Below are 19,487 nucleotides of genomic sequence, written 5' to 3'. Positions count from 1 at the left end.
TATTTTTATAAAATACATTATTTTTGAGTTAATTCTGTATTAAAATCGAACAAAATTTGTTTGAAAATATCACAAATTGCTTTATTTTAGCCTAAAATTGGGATTGAAGATAAAATACATTAATTTTGAATTAATTCTGTATCAAAATCGAGTAAAATTGGTTTGAAAATAGCTAAAATTGCTTCATTTTAGAAGAAAACTCTTATTCAAGCCATTATTTTGTTGAAATACTTTGCTTCAGGTTGATTTCCGGCTTAAAATTGAGCCAAATCGATTAAAAATATCACAAATTGCTTTATTTCAGCCTAAAATTGAGATTGAAGTAATTATTTTTATAAAATAAATTCATTATTTTTGAGTTAATTCTGTATTAAAATCGAACAAAATTGAATTGAAAATAGCTCGAATTGCTTTATTTTGAAAGAAAACTTTTATTCAAGCCATTTGTTTGTTGAAATACTTTGATTCAGGTTGATTCCCGGCTTCAAATTAAGCCAAATCGATTGGAAATAGCACAAATTGCTTTATTTCAGTTTAAAATTGGAAAGAAATTATTTCTATAAAATACATTAATTTTGAGTTAATTCTGTATTAAAATCGAACAAAATTGGTTTGAAAATAGTTAAAATTGCTTCATTTTGGAAGAAATTTCTTATCCAAGCCATTCTTTTGTTGAAATATTATGATTCAGGTTGATTTCCGGCTTAAAATTGAGCCAAGTCGATTAAAAATATCACAAATTGCTCTATTTCAGCCTAAAATTGAAATTGAAGCAATTATTTTTATAAAATACATTAATTTCGAAATAATTCTGTATTAAAATCTAAAAAAATGCTATATTTTGAAAGAAAACTTTTATTCAAGCCATTAGTTTGTTGAAATACTTTGATTCAGGTTGATTTTCGCCTTAAAATTGAGCCAAATCGATTAAAAATATCACAAATTGCTTTATTGCACCCTAAAATTGGGATTGAAACAATTGTGTTTTTACCACACGTCGTGCGAGAAACACATTTTTTCAAAGTTGGCAATCGTATGTTAATTTTCCAAGTTCGGAGGCCAATAAAAAAAATTAAATCGTGAAATTTTGTGTTGCGTTAAATAAGTCTCGACTTAAGAATTCCAACAAGTTCTCATCTCCAGTTTAAGAATCTCACCTTGACTTTCTAATGGTTTCGAGGAGTGTGTCGGATATTTTCTGCGTGTAAGTTTAGTTGGCCTGGAGCTGGGCTTTGGTGTAGTTGTTGCAGCAGTGAGCAGTGCTGGTGATGTTTTTCTTCGGCCTCCCACACGGAACAAAAAGGGGGTTGTGACTCGACCACTCTGAAAATTAAAAATTGTATAACGTATTTATTGCAATTTATATTTTGTAATAAAAAACATTTTTACTTAATTTGTGTTTTACTTGTTTTAAGAAATAAAGTTTACGATTTTGCTGTGTTTTATTTTAACTACTATTTAAAATTATTGTAACATTGGACCCATAAAAAATATTATTAGTTGTTATTTTGTTAAATATGTATACGATCAGGTGTATCTATACAGGTGCGCCAGAACTCGCGCCCCAGAGAAAAATGCCATATAAGGTAAGATACCAGGAACATGAAAAAAATGTTAAAAAAATTTATCTATAAAAATTTCGAAGTTATGAGGGTTTAAAATTTGCACTTTGACTCTATTTATTTCTGTTAAAAAAATAATTTTCAAAGTTTTTTTGCTATATGCTATTAAAAGAGGAAACAAAGAAGCTGTATCCTAAATTGTAACTCTGTTCAATATTATTTGTGACTTTTATTGGCAAAATTTTTGTGCTTTTACGAAATAATTGTAAAAAAAACATATACAAGATTATCAGAATCATTAAATAGATATAAAAAAATGTCAAATATAAAAAAATAAATGTCAAAATTTTTTGACACATAGAATTTTTTAAACATTTTTTTCATGTTCCTGGTATCATACCTTACTTCGTTGCAGTTTTTCGCAATATTAAAAAAAAACACTCTGTATAAAACGTATATTTTGTTTTATTTTCACACAGATGTGCTTGAGTTATTCCCAAATTTCATTTATTAAATCTATTCAAGCGTAATCCAATAAATGATGAAATTAATACCACAATTGAAGTCACGGTTGAGTAACATAAAAATTAAATCAATAAGATGATACCTTCGCGATTTGTTTTTTGTCTTTAACAATTGTTTGAATTTCCTGTGGGCAAAAAACATTATTTATATACCAAAGAAAGTTTTACTTAATATTATTTATGTCACTCTCACTAATTCCTGATAATTTACATATTATTGTAATTTACTTTTTTGCCTTTTTTAATAAAGAATAATAGTTTTTGTGTAGTTAGAAAGTCTGTTATCTTATCATTACTACAAGTGTTAAATGGTGTATAAACAGTATGGAACTAAGAGTTTTTTGCTTAAATTATTTATTTTTCAAATTCATGAATGATTAAGAATAAAGAATTTTTTGATTTGTTTTTGAGGTCTAATTTTTTACAAAAGCAATTCAATTTTTATAAAAAAGTTATCATTTTGGAAAAAAAACAAAAAAATTAAAAAAAACCGCTTGGCTCCATACTTTTTCAGACAATCAGACTTGGTGCAGTTTTTTTGAAACTTAAAATGAAAAGTTTTGTGTTGCCCGTGAACCCTCACCTCATTGTTTCATGTTATATGAAAGGAAATAAAGAAAATGCAGAAAATAATTAATATAGTATATTTAAAAACGTCCATTAATAATTTTACAATAAGAAAAGGACTCACTGGACATACAACACTAAAAGGAAATTAACCAATGTTATGGCACAAAGAGAAAGGAGGATTAAAGAACACAGTGCATTTATATTACAAAGGTGCAATTATTATTTACAACAAATTTATTCACACTGTAATACACACAATTTAAATTAACTTGAAAAAAAATACAACAACATACATATTTACATACATAACATCTCAATAATAATACTATCATAATAATTAACTAAATTACTGATTTTGTGGTTTAAGAATTTGTAAATTTACTTTGGGTACCCCCTGTTCAACCTTAGTTACAAAATCAGAAGGAGCGATTAATTTTCTGGACATTTCGACTTGGATCGGCACTATTTTTATCGTTTCTTTACTAATTTTTGGAGTGACTTCAACAACTTCCGCTTTCATTGTGATATAATCCTCTTCTTGCTTAAGAACTCTCACATTAACATAACGCGAGTTGTCAGTTTCCAAGAGTTCATCATCATTCACCTTGAACTTGTTTAATTTTTGGGGAGTATCTGTTTGGAATAGCCCTTCTAGAGATATCGTCGAGGCTTCGGTACTATAATAAGGCCTGGGGGTTATAATGTTGATGTTTGATCTTCCATCAATGATTTCCGCACTTCCTTTTGTATTTTTATCAGTAAAATCTGTCACTTTACTTGCTCCATACAGTTCGTATTTCCGATCTTGTCTATCACCTTTGATTTCTCTCACGGTGGCAATTTCAAAATCATTGTCATTGGACAAAGTTGCACTTCTTCCGGTTGTTGTTTCGGTAATTTCATTATCTTCCGGGTTGGGATTACCATCAACAACTTTAACAACAGTAACTCGATTAATAACACCAACCTTATCAATTACTTTATTATCTTTGTCATCTGTATTGTTCATTTCATGCACCTCTACAATTCGGTTAACTTCAATCAGTTTTTCAACTTTTGAATTTGGGGTTGTAGTCCCGGAAACAGCCAAACCGTTTTCAGTGATAACTTCGGTTTCAGCAAAGACATGATGTAAAGTTGTGAGATATTCAGTAGTTTCAAATGTTTCAGTTGAGGGTTTTGTGACTGATTCTGAAATGATCTGAGTTGTGGTTTCGGAATGATTTTGTGCATGGCCCCCAAAAGGTGTATTCATTTTGCGTTTCTTTGAAAAAAGATTTTTGTTCCGACTTTTTACAGCTTCGGTATCAATACCCTTCAAATCTTCAGTTAGTTTCGGTGCTTCTGTCGATTTTCTAAAATTGTAACCTTCTGGTCTGTTACTAATTCTAGGTTTAGATCGAATAGTTGACGTTCGGGGAGTGAAACCGCTGAGTGTTTTTTGTGTAGAAAATAGTTCTACTTCATCTTTCTCGTCTTCTTCCTCATCATCGTTTTCTAACTTTTCGACTTGCTCTCTTGTAAAGAAATGATTTCTGTCAGTGGTAGTGTATTTCTGAATGAACCTATTTTTCAAGAGTGACGGCGAGGATGTCGTGCTTTGAACCTTATTTTTTTGGTTAAATCTATGGGAGGATCTTGTGGTACTTTCTGGTAGTGTTAATCTTTTCGGAACGTTGTACTTTGGTCGAGTTTGTATAGATCGCAAGGTACTCTTCGGATGGTAGATTGGAGTGGTTTGAATTGTGGTGTAATTTACATCTTCTGTGCTTAAGTTGGTATTTTCTGTAGTTTTATCTGTTATATTGGTATTACTTAAATCTGTAACATTTTCAGTAGTGCTTTCTGGAAAAACTGTTTGATTTTCAGTAGTGGCATTAACTATTTCTTCTGTCCCATTTAATGTAGCATTTGCTTCGTATAAAGCTTCAATACTTTCTAAAGTTGTAAGTTCAATAGTATTACTTTCTGTAGCATCTGTGCTAACACTGACTGTAGTTTGTTCAATTTCTTCTACATTGGTGTTATTATCTGTTTTATCACTAGAAGATATATTAACTTCGGTGGTTGTCGCATTTGTTTCACTAGTAGAGTTGACACTATTTGTAGTTTCAGTATGGGATACGTATCGACTTTTGTTCAAATTTTTTGGTACAAATTTTCTTTCTAATTGTTTTTCTTCTGTGCTAGGAGCAGTTGTTGTAGACCTAAAGAAAGTCTTGAATCTAGTTGTGCTCAACGTACTAGACGATAAAGGATTTTGCGTGGTTATTTTAGGTCTTTTAAACACAGGTCTGTTTTTTTGTCTGTCAAGAATTGGGTTGATGTAAGTTTTAACAGTTGTTACAGTTGTGTCTTCTGCATCATCTTCTGTGCTATTTTCTTCATCTGCTTCTGTATTCAAGAGATTTGGATTTTCCTTGTTTTCGTTATCTCCTTCTAGGGTAGATTCATTAAATTGGTTACTTTCTGATACTTGTTCACTGAATAAAGGTTCTAAAATTCCAATTTTTAACGAATCTTCTTCTTCTTCTTTACTGTTAGCGTTTTTATCCTCATCACCATCATGAAAGACAGTTGGACGGTAAATCCTATATTTCAATGGACTCTTTGTAGTCTCATCACCAATTTTTTTATCATTTATAGATACAGTTGTTCCTCTATTAAGTGTACTGTATTTAGATCTATCAATAGTACGCTCTTCATCTCTGGAATTTGTTGGTGAAGTGATAGTCTTATCTACTGAGTCTTCTATTTCGTCATTTTCATTGTTGATATGAGCTAAAAAGGGTCTTCCTCGGATGTATAATGTTTTTTCAGATGCTTCAGTCGTTGATGTTGGTCTTAGACGACGAATAATTTTTCGTTTTCGAGCTGGTGTAATGGTATGTATTGACTCAGTGGTTGAAGTTAAAGTAGATTCCGTTGGTGTTAACTTCCTGATAATTTTTCGTGTTCTAATGACAATGTTGGGTTCTGTTGATGCTTTCTCATCATCTACTTTAGGTTTGATACGTTTCAAAACCTTTTTTCTTATTTTTTGGCCATCGTCAGGAGAAAGAATATTATTATTGTTATTGTTGACGTTACTGTTTTCCCTTATATTTGATTCGGATAACTTTATATTTTCTCCTTCTTCAACACTAACATCYTCACTTTGTTCATCATTGTCTTTCACTGTTTCAGCTCTGTTGAACAGTGAGCGTAATGAAGCATTTTCGATAAGATTTTCTGATTCTGGAAGTGGTCTTTTAAAAGGTACTACGTTTTCRTTKTTGTCRGAATTTTGAGATATTAATTTGGAACTGGTGGTAGGTCTAAGACGCCGKACAACTTTTCTGTTTCTTAAAGTGTGTCTTGTTGTTCCTTCTGTTGTACTAACAGTCGGAGGTCTAGTAAATCCTCGTATCCGATGTGTTGTATCTGAGCTTGAATTAACRTGATCTTCCAAGATTTGTTCTTTTTTATTCGAAATCACTCGTCTGCTTTTACCATCTATTAATTTCCGAGCTAAAGGTAATGTTCTAGAACTCGTTTTCAATGATTCTTCTGTCTTTTCCGTTGTTGTTGATGAAGGCCGTGGTCTTCTTGATCTTAAAGAATTGGAATTTTTGTTGAGCTCTTTCAGTGCTGCGAAATCAACAGCCGTCAACGACGATAAATCTGCAATTTCAGACGGTCTAAAGCTTCTACTTAAATCTTCGTAGTTGTCTGAATACAATTCAGTAGTTGTCGAAAATCTTTTTCTTGCACGATTTGAGGTACTAATTGTTGGTTTTGGTTGGTCTAAAATCTTAAATCTAGAAGGTGCTCTAGTTCTAAATGGTGTTGGTTTTTCCGTCGTGAGAGTAGTGGTGCTAATTATTTCGGGTTGTTTCTGCTTTACTCGCAGATTATAATTTGAGTCACTCACCTTTGTGATTCGTGTAGATGTTTCGGTTACTGAAGTTGGACCTCGAGTACTTTTTGAAAATGGACGAGGTTCTAAAAGTAAAGGAGTCTGCGTTTGGTAGACTCTTTCACCAATACTCTCAGTTAAACTAGAATCAGTTTTTGTGGAACTAAGACTAGTGGTAGTTTTTACAGTTAAACTTTCAGGTGTTGTTAGTAATTGATCGTTAACAGTAATGGGGTTTTCAGTTTCGGTGTTTGCTGTAGTATCCTGGTTGGTGGCTTGTGTTGTTGCAAATGAGGAGTACCTAAAAAAATTGTTTAAAATAAAACGCACAAAAACTGATTAACGTACTTTAGAGTCGATTCTTCTGTCGTAGTAGAACCTCGTTTGATGCCTTTATACCTTCAAAATAATTTTATTGTTTATGAATTTGAAGCAATGAGCTATATTTTACCTTGTTGTTGTAGCTTCTGTCAAAGGAGTGGTACTCGGAACAACAGTACCTCTTGTTCTTTTACGCTCAACACTTGGTAATGTTGTGCCTCTTCTTTTGGATCTAAAATTAAATTTTGGTACTGCTTAGTTTTTCTATTATTCTATTTAAACTTACGTGGAAGTTGAACCAGTGTCACCTATAGTCGCTTCTGTGGTTGATCCTCGTCTAAGAATATTATACCTGAACAATTTTTTTTATAATAGTGAAAGTAAGTTATTGTGTTTTACCTAGACTTTAAGTCATTTTTTTCAGTAGACGAAGATACAACATTGCTTTTAGTGATTTCGTCTTCAATAGTTGTTCCTGACTCGGCAGTTTCAGTAGTTGTGCCTCTTCTTATAACAGTATATCTAGAACACAAAAATAATAAAACATATTTTTGAAACACTCTGAGATCATACTTTGAAGTGGAAGTTTCTTCTGTAGTTGATGGTCTTTGTCTTCGAATATTAACATATTGTGGTGCGGATGTTTTCTTTTGACTCGATTGTTCATCATTGTTCTCTGATTCGTCATCTTCTCCCAAAATTTTATTTCGGCTTAATTGACTTCTGAAAAATTGATGTTTAATTTTAATACAAGTAATATCAAACAATTTACTTTGAATTTTCGTCCGGTTGTTCTGTGGTAGTACTAACACGGGCTCGTCTAATATTGACATACTCTGGTTGTTTTTTATTAGATTTTGTTGTTTCAGAGGAATTCTCTTCTTCGTTTCTGATATTTGTTGATCTTTGTCTTGTAATCGTTGTATATTTTGGTCTTCCTTTATCTTGTTTTTCGTTATTTTCAGAGGTGTTTAAACCCTCGTTTTGGGGCCCTCGACTGTTGCGGGTGAGAAAACTGTAACTAAATGTCCAATCATTTAAATATTCTTTGGTTGGACATTACTTACGAATTCTTTTTGGCACTTTTGCCAAGAACTCTTTCCACAAGTGATTTGCTAATCGACGAGGGAGTAGTTGTGTCAGAATTGGAAACTGAAGCAGTACCATCTTCGTGAATTTTCAATTGTTTTTCAAGCTCTTCTATTCCTCCAGCTTTCTTGATAAGGTCAAGTAGTTCTTTAATCACTTTAGGATCTTCTTCTGAATTTTTCGTTTCTTCAACATCATCTTCATCTTCGTACTCATCTTCTTCCTAAAAATAACTAATAATTGCAAGCAACAAAAGTGTTACGTTTTTACATCATAAGCTTCAGTTGTAGTCGAGGTTCGAAAGACTGTAGTCCGACTTGTGGCCGCTGTAATTTTTGGTAGTACTCGTGCTGTTGTACTAGCTTGTGTTGTTGTTGTTGTACTTGTGGTCGTTGTTGCTTTTGATAATTTTTTATTACACAAAACGTTGCGAGTGTAGTCACAAGAGTCAGCAGCTTTGTTGAAGTATAGACCTAAATTTTTGAATTACAATTTATGAAAATTACAAAAAGTAAAACCAACCTGCTGGACAAGTGAATAAGTGGGCAACGATGCCAAGTTCTCCAGGTCCACTAAGGCACCAGTAATATTTTTTGCAATCTTTAGGGTGGGGATAGAAACCTTCATCTTCACATTTAAAACCTAAAAAAACACCTAAATTATGTACCTTATCTGATTTTAATATGGCAACAAACAAGATGTTCTGACTAAACACCATATAAGGGGGATTGGGGTTGTTGATTTTCAAATTCAGAGAGTATAGGTGAAAGAGTCAGACGCAGACTCTTTTACTTTTAGAACCTCGTCCATTTTGAAAAAGTACTCGAGGTCCAACTTCAGTAACCGAAACATCTACACGAATCACAAAGGTGAGTGACTCAAATTATAATCTACGAGTAAAGCAGAAACAACCCGAAATAATTAGTACCACTACTCTCACGACGGAAAAAACAACACCATTTAGAACTAGAGCACCTTCTAGATTTAAGATTTTAGACCAACCAAAACCAACAATTAGTACCTCAAATCGTGCAAGAAAAAGATTTTCGACAACTACTGAATTGTATTCAGACAACTATGAAGATTTAAGTAGAACCTTTAGACCGTCTGAAATTGCAGATGTGTCGTCATTGACGGCTGTTGTTTTCGCAGCACTGAAAGAGCTCAACAGAAATTTCAATTCTTTAAGATCAAGAAGACCACGGCCTTCATCAACAACAACGGAAAAGACAGAAGAATCATTGAAAACCAGTTCTAGAACATTACCTTTAGCTCGGAAATTAATAGATGGTAAAAGCAGACGAGTGATTTRGAATAAAAAAGAACAAATCTTGGAAGATCAYGTTAATTCAAGCTCAGATACAACACATCGGATACGAGGATTTACTAGACCTCCGACTGTTAGTACAACAGAAGGAACAACAAGACACACTTTAAGAAACAGAAAAGTTGTMCGGCGTCTTAGACCTACCACCAGTTCCAAATTAATATCTCAAAATTCYGACAAMAAYGAAAACGTAGTACCTTTTAAAAGACCACTTCCAGAATCAGAAAATCTTATCGAAAATGCTTCATTACGCTCACTGTTCAACAGAGCTGAAACAGTGAAAGACAATGATGAACAAAGTGARGATGTTAGTGTTGAAGAAGGAGAAAATATAAAGTTATCCGAATCAAATATAAGGGAAAACAGTAACGTCAACAATAACAATAATAATATTCTTTCTCCTGACGATGGCCAAAAAATAAGAAAAAAGGTTTTGAAACGTATCAAACCTAAAGTAGATGATGAGAAAGCATCAACAGAACCCAACATTGTCATTAGAACACGAAAAATTATCAGGAAGTTAACACCAACGGAATCTACTTTAACTTCAACCACTGAGTCAATACATACCACTACACCAGCTCGAAAACGAAAAATTATTCGTCGTCTAAGACCAACATCAACGACTGAAGCATCTGAAAAAACATTATACATCCGAGGAAGACCCTTTTCAGCTCATTTCAACAATGAAAATGACGGAATAGAAGACTCACTAGATAAGACTATCACTCCACCAACAAATTCAACAGATGAGGAGCGTACTATTGATAGATCTAAATACAGTACACTTGATAGAGGAATAACTGTATTTATTAATGATAAAAAAATTGATGACGAGACTACAAAGGGTCCATTAAAATATAGGATTTATCGTCCAACTGTCTTTCATGATGGTGATGAGGGCAAAAACGATAAGAGTAAAGAAGAAAATATAAAGTTATCCGAATCAAATATAAGAGAAAACAGTAACATCAACAATGACAATAATAATATTCTTTCTCTTGACGATGGTCAAAAAATAAGAAGAAAGGTTCTGAAACGTATAAAACCTAGTGGATGATGAGAAAGCATCAATAGAATCTAATGTTGTCATTAGAACACGAAAAATTATCAGAAAGTTAACATGGATGTTGTTTATATGATTTAAATATGGCAACAGATAAGATGTTCGACTAAACACCACATTAGAGGGATTGTTATTGATTTTTGAAAAGGAATGTTTAAATTCAATAAATTTTCAAAAAATCTAAAAATCCTAGATGATATTTAGCCAGAACACCCTTAATGTAGAAATAGTTTTAACACAAACCTCCGCCTAGATCTGGAGTTGAAGGTGGAGCAGGCGTTGTATAACTAGGTGTAACCAGTTCTAAACTACTATAAACTGGTCCTTCTGTTGTTCTTCTGCTTTCTTTCCTCCGAGATTTTTGACTATTTGAATTCAATTCTTCTGATTTAGTTTTAATTCTGTTTCGTCTCCTGGATCCACTAGAACTTGTATTTTTCTTTTTTTCATTATTTTCATCAGTGGATTGGGTGGTCCTGTTCCTTGTTTTTGTCTTAATTGGTTTTGTGGGAGGTGAAACCAAATTGTCGTCAGTCAGTCTACAATAATTTCATGGTCATTTAAAAGATATTTAGGAGAATGTAATGTACCCATAAGCTGAAATTAATGCTTCTTTTGCTGCTTCTATAATGGGATAAGGTTTTCCGTGGCAATTTCCCCGAAAATCGTCGTTGTCAATTGACCAAAACATTATACCACCAAGACCTTTTTCTGCTACATAAGCAGCCTTTTTTCTAGCAATTTTATCATCATCATAGCCCACCCATTGATTGTCCTTGAAGGCGTAAGGACCCATTGCGTCAGGATTTGGTTGAACTACTTCCCAATTTTGGGTTTTAATATATTCGCAAACCTTTAATTTAAGTCTGTCAAAATTAAAATTCTATAATTTTAATTGCAAAACCTCGTAATAAGCCAAATATCCATTTTCTCGCGTTGCTTCACCCATATCACCCGGTCCATCAGCTGGGGCCCCAATTTCATTGGCATCTGGGTTAAATAGAGTATAGGAGCGACCATAAGTGGGGATTCCCAAGACAAGTTTGCTAGGATCGGCTCCTTTTTCCAAGTAATGTTGAATTGTATAGTCCTAAAATAAGTAAATCAATAAAAGTTTTACCATCAAAAATTTTCCACTAACAATGTTAAGTTCAGTGTCGTAATTGTATTCAGAGGGTTCTTCAAGAGGATAAAGTGGTGCATGATGGTTAACAGCTGGTTCAAAGGCGGAATGGTAATCGTAACTCAAAATATTCATCCAATCGAGGTACCTAGTCCAAAAATTATTTAATAATTTGTTACAAAAAAATTAAAATAATTTACTTGGTGAGTTTTGGTACGTCGTATCCTTTGTTAATATACTCAATTCCTGCAGGAACTGCCATTGTTAGGAGCAATCTGGATCTTCCAGTTTTTTCCGATTCTCGTTCAAACTCTTCCCGAAGTTCCTGTAACCATATAATTTTTTTTAACCATTAATTTAATTTGTCATCTTTTTTCAATTAAAATTATTCAAAATTTGAGTAACGTGATTTCTGCTTAGTGAGCATAAAATTACTTTTTTGGGAACAAACCTGTACTAATTGGGCATAGTTGTCTTTATCTCTTGATTTTCCCCCATCTCGGAAGCTCGGGTATTCCCAGTCTAAATCAAGTCCATCAAAATGGTTTTGTCTCAAAAACTTAATGGCGTTTTTAATCAGTTCTTTGCGTCTGTCGGGATTCGCCACCATTGGAGAGAATCTCGAAGAACCTTCATTCCATCCACCAATGGCCAACATTGTCTTTAAATTTTTGTTGTATGTCTTCAATCCGGTGAATTTTGCATAACCACCTTTAAAATACGAAAGTTTAATTTAATTTTGCAATGTGAATATTAATTTTCGAGATATGTATGCATTTTGATTACTTTCTTGAGAGTGAGTGATTACGTAAATTTTTAGCTACTTTCGTTACAGTCTACTAAATTTTATGGAATTTCAAGCAATTCAGAACATAATAAAGACGTTTCTCAGTAATGTTTCATTTTTTAAGTAAATAAATGCCTTACATAATTTTTTATACAATGCTCATAAATCTAAGATGTTTTGAAATTAATTTGGTGTGAGTTTCTGATTTCCGGGTTTTAAACTACTAAAAATACATTTTATAGAAATTTTCCTGAAAACTGTAGCGTCCATAAAGTGGTTCTTCATTGACTTGCACTTTAAAAAAATAATAAGTAATAAAAAGCAAGAAAATTTATGTGTAATTAATGCAATTGGAAATTAAACATTGTTATTAAATACAATGAAATATTGATTTCTTAGGAAATAATAATTATATTGTTTCAATCACACTGGTAGAGAAACTAATGCCATTATGATTACAAATCAATCATTTCACTTTTTCCATCTTTGGGTTTATTTTCTTATACAAGGTGTTCCGTTTTTATTTTTACAAATTTGAACACGTAAAAGAATATTCAATTTTAAGACAAAAATTTTCTATAAACGTGTATCAAAAAATGTTATGTAAGGGAGTTACACCCTCTGAAAAGGGTGCGTTTTTCAACTTAATTTGCTGATTTTTTGGCCTTTTCAGCTGATTTATTTCAGCAAAATTTTGTGAAATAAATCAGTTTTGGCTCGAAAATGCTTGAAAATAAAAGGAAATAATATAATTTTTTACCTAATTAATTTTTGGGCATGTTTTGATAAAAAACAATTAGGATTTTTATTCAAAAATAGGCAAAAAAAACATTTTCTATCTAATTAGGAGATTTCTAGGATTGCTTTAGTAAAATATGTCGCAAAAGAAAAGTGCATTTTTAACTGAAAAGTCAAAAATAATGTCATTTTCGACCAAAGGTCATTTTTTGCCAAAATTTTCCAAAATCTTTCAAAAAAACAGCTCTTAATTCGAAAACATGTTAAACGCTCTAAAAGGAGCATTAACTTGGTGATTTTTTGGCTGAGAATAAAATTTTTCGTAAAAAGTAGACCAAAATAGAACGGTAATGTGAATCTAATTTAGTGATTTTCTGGTCTGTTTTAGCGAAATTTTGCAAAAAAAAGTTTTTAGCTCAATAACTTGCTTTTACTCTTAAAATTGACAAAAGTAGCATAAGCTTCGATCTAATTTGGTAATTTTTGGGCCTTTTTGAGCAAAAGTTTTTACTAAGAAGGCTTAAAAATAATTGAAACGGCAAAAATATTATCATTTTCGACCTAATTTGGTAAGTTTTGGTCTGTTTTAGCGAAAAACTTAGTTAATTAGCTCAAAAATGTATTTAACTGCTTAAAAAGACAAAAATAGCACAATTTTTATTGATTTTTCGACTGGTTTGGACAAAATTTTGCAAGAAAATTGCATTTCTGGCTGAAGAACTTTCTTAAACGCTTGAAAATGTGAAAAATAACGTCATTTTCGATTTAATTTCGTGATTTTTTTATCTTGTCTTGAAGTCTTATTCAAAATTTGAGTTTTTATTTTTAAAACGTTCAAAGAAGCAAAAATAGTATGATTTTCGACCAAATTTGAAAATATTTTTTCGAAAAAAAAAACACAACAAAACGACTTTAACAAAAATTTTAAAATGATTTTACTTAAAAAGAGTAAGTTGTATCAAATCTTTTTTTTTATGAAAAACTATAGGATTTAGAATTTTGTTGCTGAAAGTGACAAGAAACCCAAAATAATTAGAGTACTTTTTATCCTAAATCCTCCCAATTTAGGACGTCTCTGATTAAATTAAAAATTTTGACATAAAGGTAATAAACTATACCAAATTTTGTAATTTTATCTATAATGGTTTCTGAAATATTGGTCAAAATACATTAAAACATGCACCCCTTTTAGGGAGTGTTGCTCGCTTACATAGTGTTTTTAAATATACGAGTATGTTCATAGGAAACTTTTATTTTAAAATTGAATACTCTATCATTTGTTTTGATTTGTAACAATAAAAATGGAACACTCTGTATAATAAATAAGAAAGCTATCAAAAGGTAATCTGATTATCAATTATGGGAGAATATTGGGATTCTAGTTTAATTTTCTCTTTTCTCATGAAGGTTTTTTATCTTTAGACAAGATGGTTTAGGATTATTTTACAAGAAATTTAGAAACGTTTCTTTGGCATTTGAACCGAACTAAAAAACATTATCGTTAAATAGAATTACTGAAAGCAATGGATCGGAAATAATGTGATGGTTTCTCTTTTAATATTCAAGCGGTTGGAGAGAAGAAATTTTGTGACAAAATTACTGGAAAGATTCAAAAAGAAATTTTTAAACAAAATAATAAACTTCTCTAGTTATAATTACAACCTCAAACAGCTTTTACTTTTTGAAAATCCAGATGCATGAAGAATTAATTCAAGCGAATCGGAATTTAGAAATAAATCAAATAACTGAAAAAATATTGCATTTTCGAGAGAACGTTCACTCTGGAATTAGTTGTACAAATTTTTGGAATTTAATCGGAAATTTCTTGAAATTATTTGGAATTATTGAAATTATCTTTTGATTGTTTGGAGTTACTGGAATTACTTGTGAATTACTGGAATTATATGTGAATTACTGGAATTTTTTTGGAATTGTTAGAATTCTTTTTGGAATTACTGGAACTCTTTTTGGAATTGCTGGAATTACCGGAATTAACTTGGAATTAATTTGGAATTATAAAAACTTAGTTGGAATTACGATGAATTATTATGGAATTTTTTGGATTTATTGGAATTTCGGTGGATTTTTTTGGAATTGGCATTAGTTGTACACATTTTTTCCAAATTAACGACCCCTCGATTATTTTTTATATGTACACAAAGTGTTTCCGCTAAACTTTACACTAGAAATAAATTAAAAAGGCAAAATTATCGAATTTTGAAAATGTAGGTGTAAATCCAAAAAAATTTCAAAAAAGTCTATATATTTTAAAAATAGTTAAACTTAGATATAGGGAAGGCTTTCAAAATCGCTTGAGTAATTCAAAAACGCAATAAAAACATATCTATTTAAAATAACAAAGTTGCTACCTACTTCCGGTATAACCGGAAAATTACACATAACTTTTAGATAATTATCATTGTCATGGGTTTAGCGGGAACACCCTGTATATTTTATAGGAATTACAGAAATTCAAAAAATGTTTAGAAATCCAAAATAACAATTTTTGTTGGCGCGCCGCTAGCTAACCAATTAAACTAATTACGTCATTTTAATTAGTCATTAGGTCAACTTGCAAGTCTTTAGCAGAAATGGTAACCCAAATTCTTTGCATACCGGAATGACAAATACGACCACTCATTAATTCGACTATTATTCAATTAGTTTAACACACTTGCGTAAGAATCCTACCTTTTTCGATGTCTTGATATTTATCGAACGGTTTCAGCGTATTCTCTTTGGTAAAACCCCCAAATGCATAAATAAGATGTGTGCATAAGTAGGGGTTGATATTTTGTGGACTGAATTTTGCTGTTCCTGGTCTGTAAACTGACCAGTTCGTGTAGTAACAGACCACGCGGATCTCCTTTGAATCTGTAAAAAAACAGCAGTGTTAACAAGTAAAGAATTATTAATACAGAGCGAAATTTATTTGAGGTAATAATAATTAATAATTGAGCCCTGTAAAATACACTAGATTTGTATTAAACCTTTTGGCCGAACATTGTTTTTAATCAGAAACAATCTTGCCAGCTCAAGACAATTAAATTCACCAAATCTGAACTGAAAAGTTACCAGATTTACATCTATTTTCACCAAATAACAATATTATATCATTTAAAATTTATTAATATCTTCGAAAATTCACGTTTTTTCCATAAATCTCGCAACTCTACACAAAAAAGTGCTTAAACGCTCGAAAAATTCAAAAATAGGTAACGCTATTTTGTTTAGTTTAATTCTATAACTTTTGGCTAGTTTTTAATTAAATTTTGCGAAATACCGAAAAAAAAATTATTGGCAACACTGAATTACTGGTAATCCTTCTAAATTTGTTATATCAGAATGTTTTAGGTGACGGCTAAACCCAGCAGTCGCCCGTCGCAAATGAATGACAATCGCCTATAAAAGTTTGACGTTTGAATTTCAAAGTTAAAGTTGCCAAATTAAATTTTTTGACACTAAATCATTTAAAGTCACCTGATATTTACATTTTTACTTGAAAAACATGCTAAAACACTTAACAAAGGCAAAAATAATGACATAATTTGATGATTTTTTGGTTTGTTTCAGCAAAATCTTGTAATTAACACCATTTTCGACTATATTTTGTATTTTTGGTTCTATCTTTTTGACAAAATTTCACTCAAAAAGAGCCAAATCCAATGAAACAAACGAAATAACATCAATTCAGATTTATTGTGTTGTGTTTAAGCATGTTTTGACAATATTCTGCACAATAAATGAGTCTCTGGTTCAAAAACGCACTAAATCGAGCAAGACAGGCTAAAATGATATCAATTTCAATCTAATTTGGTAATTTTTCAGTCAGTTTTAGCATAAATTTGAATGTATTTATAAAAACGGGCTGAAACACTTTAAAAATGCAAAAACAACACTAGTTTTGTTTAATAAATTTTCGGTTTGTTTTTAACAAAATTTACCAAAATAGTTCTGTTTCTAGCTAAAAACATACTAAAACGCTCAGAAATGGACAAAATAATATACTTTTTGACCCATTATAACGATTTTTTTACCTTGTGTGAAATATCATTTAGAAAAACAAAACTATCTCTCAATTTTTCAACATGTTTTTGAGAAAATTTAACGTTTGAGTTTCTGCTTGGCTGAAAAACGTGCAAATTGCTCAAAATAATACAAACAAAGTAGTATCATTTTTGACTGAATTTACTGTGTCAATATTAAAAAAAAAAGTTAATTTTACTAACATTTGGCCGAATACCTACTCGATTTAAAAAATTATTTCAAAATACATTAATTTTCGCTCGAATTACAGTCGCAAATGAATGACAATCGCCTATAAAAGTTTGACGTTTGAATTTGAAAGTCAAGGTTGTCAAATTAATTTTTTTTACACAAAATTATTTACAGTCACCTGATATTTACATTTTTACTTGAAAAACATGCTAAAACACTTGATAAAGGTAAAAATAATGACATGATTTGATGATTTTTTGGTTTGTTTCAGCAAAATATTGTAACTAACACCATTTTCGACCATATTGTGTATTTTTGGTCCTATCTTTTTGACAAAATTTGACTCAAAAAGAGCCACATAATAACATCAATTCAGATTTATTGTGTTGTGTTTAAGCATGTTTTGACAATATCCTGCACAATAAATGAGTCTCTGGTTCAAAAACGCACTAAATCGAGCAAGACAGGCTAAAATGATATCAATTTCAATCTAATTTAGTAATTTTTCAGTCAGTTTTAGCAAAAATTTGAATGTATTTATAAAAACATGCTTTAAAAATACAAAAACAACACTAGTTTTGACCTAATTAAAAAAAAATCGGTTTGTTTTTAACTAAATTTTGCAAAATAGTTAAAACTCTCAGAAATGGACAAAATAATGTACTTTTTGAGCCATTATAACGATTTTTATACCTTGTTGGGTGAAATATAAAACTATCTCTCGATTTTTCATCTTGTTTTTGAGAAAATTTAGTGTTTGAGTTTCTGCTTGGCTAAAAAAGGTGCAAAATGCTCAAAAAATACAAACAAAATAGTATCATCATTTTTGACTGAATTTCCTATGTCAATAATTAAAAAAAAAGTTAATTTTATTAACATTTGGGCGAATACTTGATTTAAAAAAATATTTCAAAATACATTAATTTTCGCTCGAACTTCAGTCACGTTTCTAAAAAATTATCAGAAATTAGAATTTTTACAAAGGTTTTCCATACTTCAATCGTATGTTAATTTGACGTTTAGAGGTTGGTAGGCCAAAAAAGTGATTTACCTATGCAGTAATTGCAATATGCTTGTGGTATTTTTTTAGGTGTGTTTCAAGAATGCAGCCTTGGACTTATCCCGTTAATTTACATAAACTAGGTATAAATAATAATACTCTTTAATGACAAATAATTTAATTAATAGTTTGTTTCTTGTGTCATAATTATATAATAGGAAATGCGTCATGTTGTGCAAATTACTTACTTGAATATTTGGTCCATATTGTTAGAAAAAACAGGAGGAAGAACCATCGACAGCTATCCGTCTGAAACAAAAAAGTACCAAATTACTAATGCAAGAACCAAGCGTGTTACATACTTATTTTTTTCAAAATGGTAACTTTTTTCGATAAAAATTGAATAAAATATAAATAGTTGTATAAAGCAAAACTCGGAAACTAAAAGAAATGTCCAAAAGTTAATTCTTGAAAAACGATCAAATTTTCATCATACTGGATGTACTAATTATTTTTTTCGTAAAGTAATTGATTTGTGCAAAAACGCTTGGTTTCACCAAGTATTTGTCTTCTTCAAATAAATGCTTCATGATTGATTTAACATTCACTTGATTGAAGTGGGATTAACAACCTTATGCAGATGTCGAGGTTACTCCTCAAATCATCATTATTTTTACAATGAGTAAAACTCGACAAGTCGCATAATTATTATGCATTTCAATTGAATCTCAAGACCTTTGCAATATTATTTACTGAGTACTAGTTAATAATTAGTGAGAACATCCTTATCAAATTGAGTATCCGATAATCTAAGCATCAACAGTTTTTGTGTTAGCCAACAATAGGATGATTTAATGGAAACGCTATCTAAATAATTTAACATCCTCTTACTTTGGCAACTGCAAAACTATTTATAGCAGAGGTAAAAGTAAAATATAGCTTAGAAACAAGGTAAATAAGGTGATACTATCTTTTACAGTATTTGATACTTTTTTACAACACTTTGTTTCAGCGTGTCAGTGATAATGTTACTATTACATGATCTTTAATATGAGAATAATTACATATTGCTAGGATAGGATTATTTCCAGGTTTTTTGAATACTTCCAGGTATACGTTAAAACACTTTCTCTAGTGTAATTTGTACAATACTGATGTATTCAATAATAATAGTGACTAAAAAGTCCTTCTCTTGGAACTTGTGTGTCAAAAAAACTAGAAACGATGGTCAAATAATATGTCCAAATATTCAGTTTATTCAATT

The 19,487-nt window shown here is 31.0% G+C and overlaps 1 protein-coding gene across 3 annotated transcripts in view; it reads right to left on the bottom strand.

Moving 5' to 3' along the window:
• Positions 1-19,487, bottom strand: part of LOC123006669 (mucin-22) — a 38,571-nt gene that overhangs the window by 2,692 nt on the left and 16,392 nt on the right. The window contains exons 2-20 of one of the 3 annotated variants that reach the window (XM_044401349.1): positions 18,472-18,532; positions 15,697-15,879; positions 11,932-12,191; positions 11,681-11,805; positions 11,499-11,628; positions 11,262-11,447; positions 10,948-11,210; positions 10,601-10,896; positions 8,487-8,606; positions 8,235-8,437; positions 7,943-8,187; positions 7,648-7,896; positions 7,449-7,598; positions 7,275-7,397; positions 7,162-7,227; positions 7,006-7,107; positions 6,903-6,953; positions 6,570-6,855; positions 1,158-1,323 (exon numbers count right to left, since the gene is read on the bottom strand). In XM_044401349.1, coding sequence (XP_044257284.1) covers positions 1,158-1,323; positions 6,570-6,855; positions 6,903-6,953; positions 7,006-7,107; positions 7,162-7,227; positions 7,275-7,397; positions 7,449-7,598; positions 7,648-7,896; positions 7,943-8,187; positions 8,235-8,437; positions 8,487-8,606; positions 10,601-10,896; positions 10,948-11,210; positions 11,262-11,447; positions 11,499-11,628; positions 11,681-11,805; positions 11,932-12,191; positions 15,697-15,879; positions 18,472-18,532 — 3,265 coding nt within the window. Of the gene's footprint in view, positions 1-1,157; positions 1,324-2,714; positions 6,856-6,902; positions 6,954-7,005; positions 7,108-7,161; positions 7,228-7,274; positions 7,398-7,448; positions 7,599-7,647; positions 7,897-7,942; positions 8,188-8,234; positions 8,438-8,486; positions 8,607-10,600; positions 10,897-10,947; positions 11,211-11,261; positions 11,448-11,498; positions 11,629-11,680; positions 11,806-11,931; positions 12,192-15,696; positions 15,880-18,471; positions 18,533-19,487 lie in introns of those variants that run through there. The other 2 variants (XM_044401332.1, XM_044401340.1) reach the window with 2 other exon arrangements.

The sequence above is a fragment of the Tribolium madens genome, unplaced genomic scaffold, assembly GCF_015345945.1.
Source record: "Tribolium madens isolate multiple individuals breed KSU strain unplaced genomic scaffold, Tmad_KSU_1.1 Scaffold_11;HRSCAF=98;Tcas5.2_LG3b, whole genome shotgun sequence".
NCBI classification, from domain to species: Eukaryota; Metazoa; Arthropoda; class Insecta; order Coleoptera; family Tenebrionidae; genus Tribolium; species Tribolium madens.
Note: the sequence above shows the minus strand (reverse complement) of the source record. Positions and strands in the feature narration are given on the sequence as shown.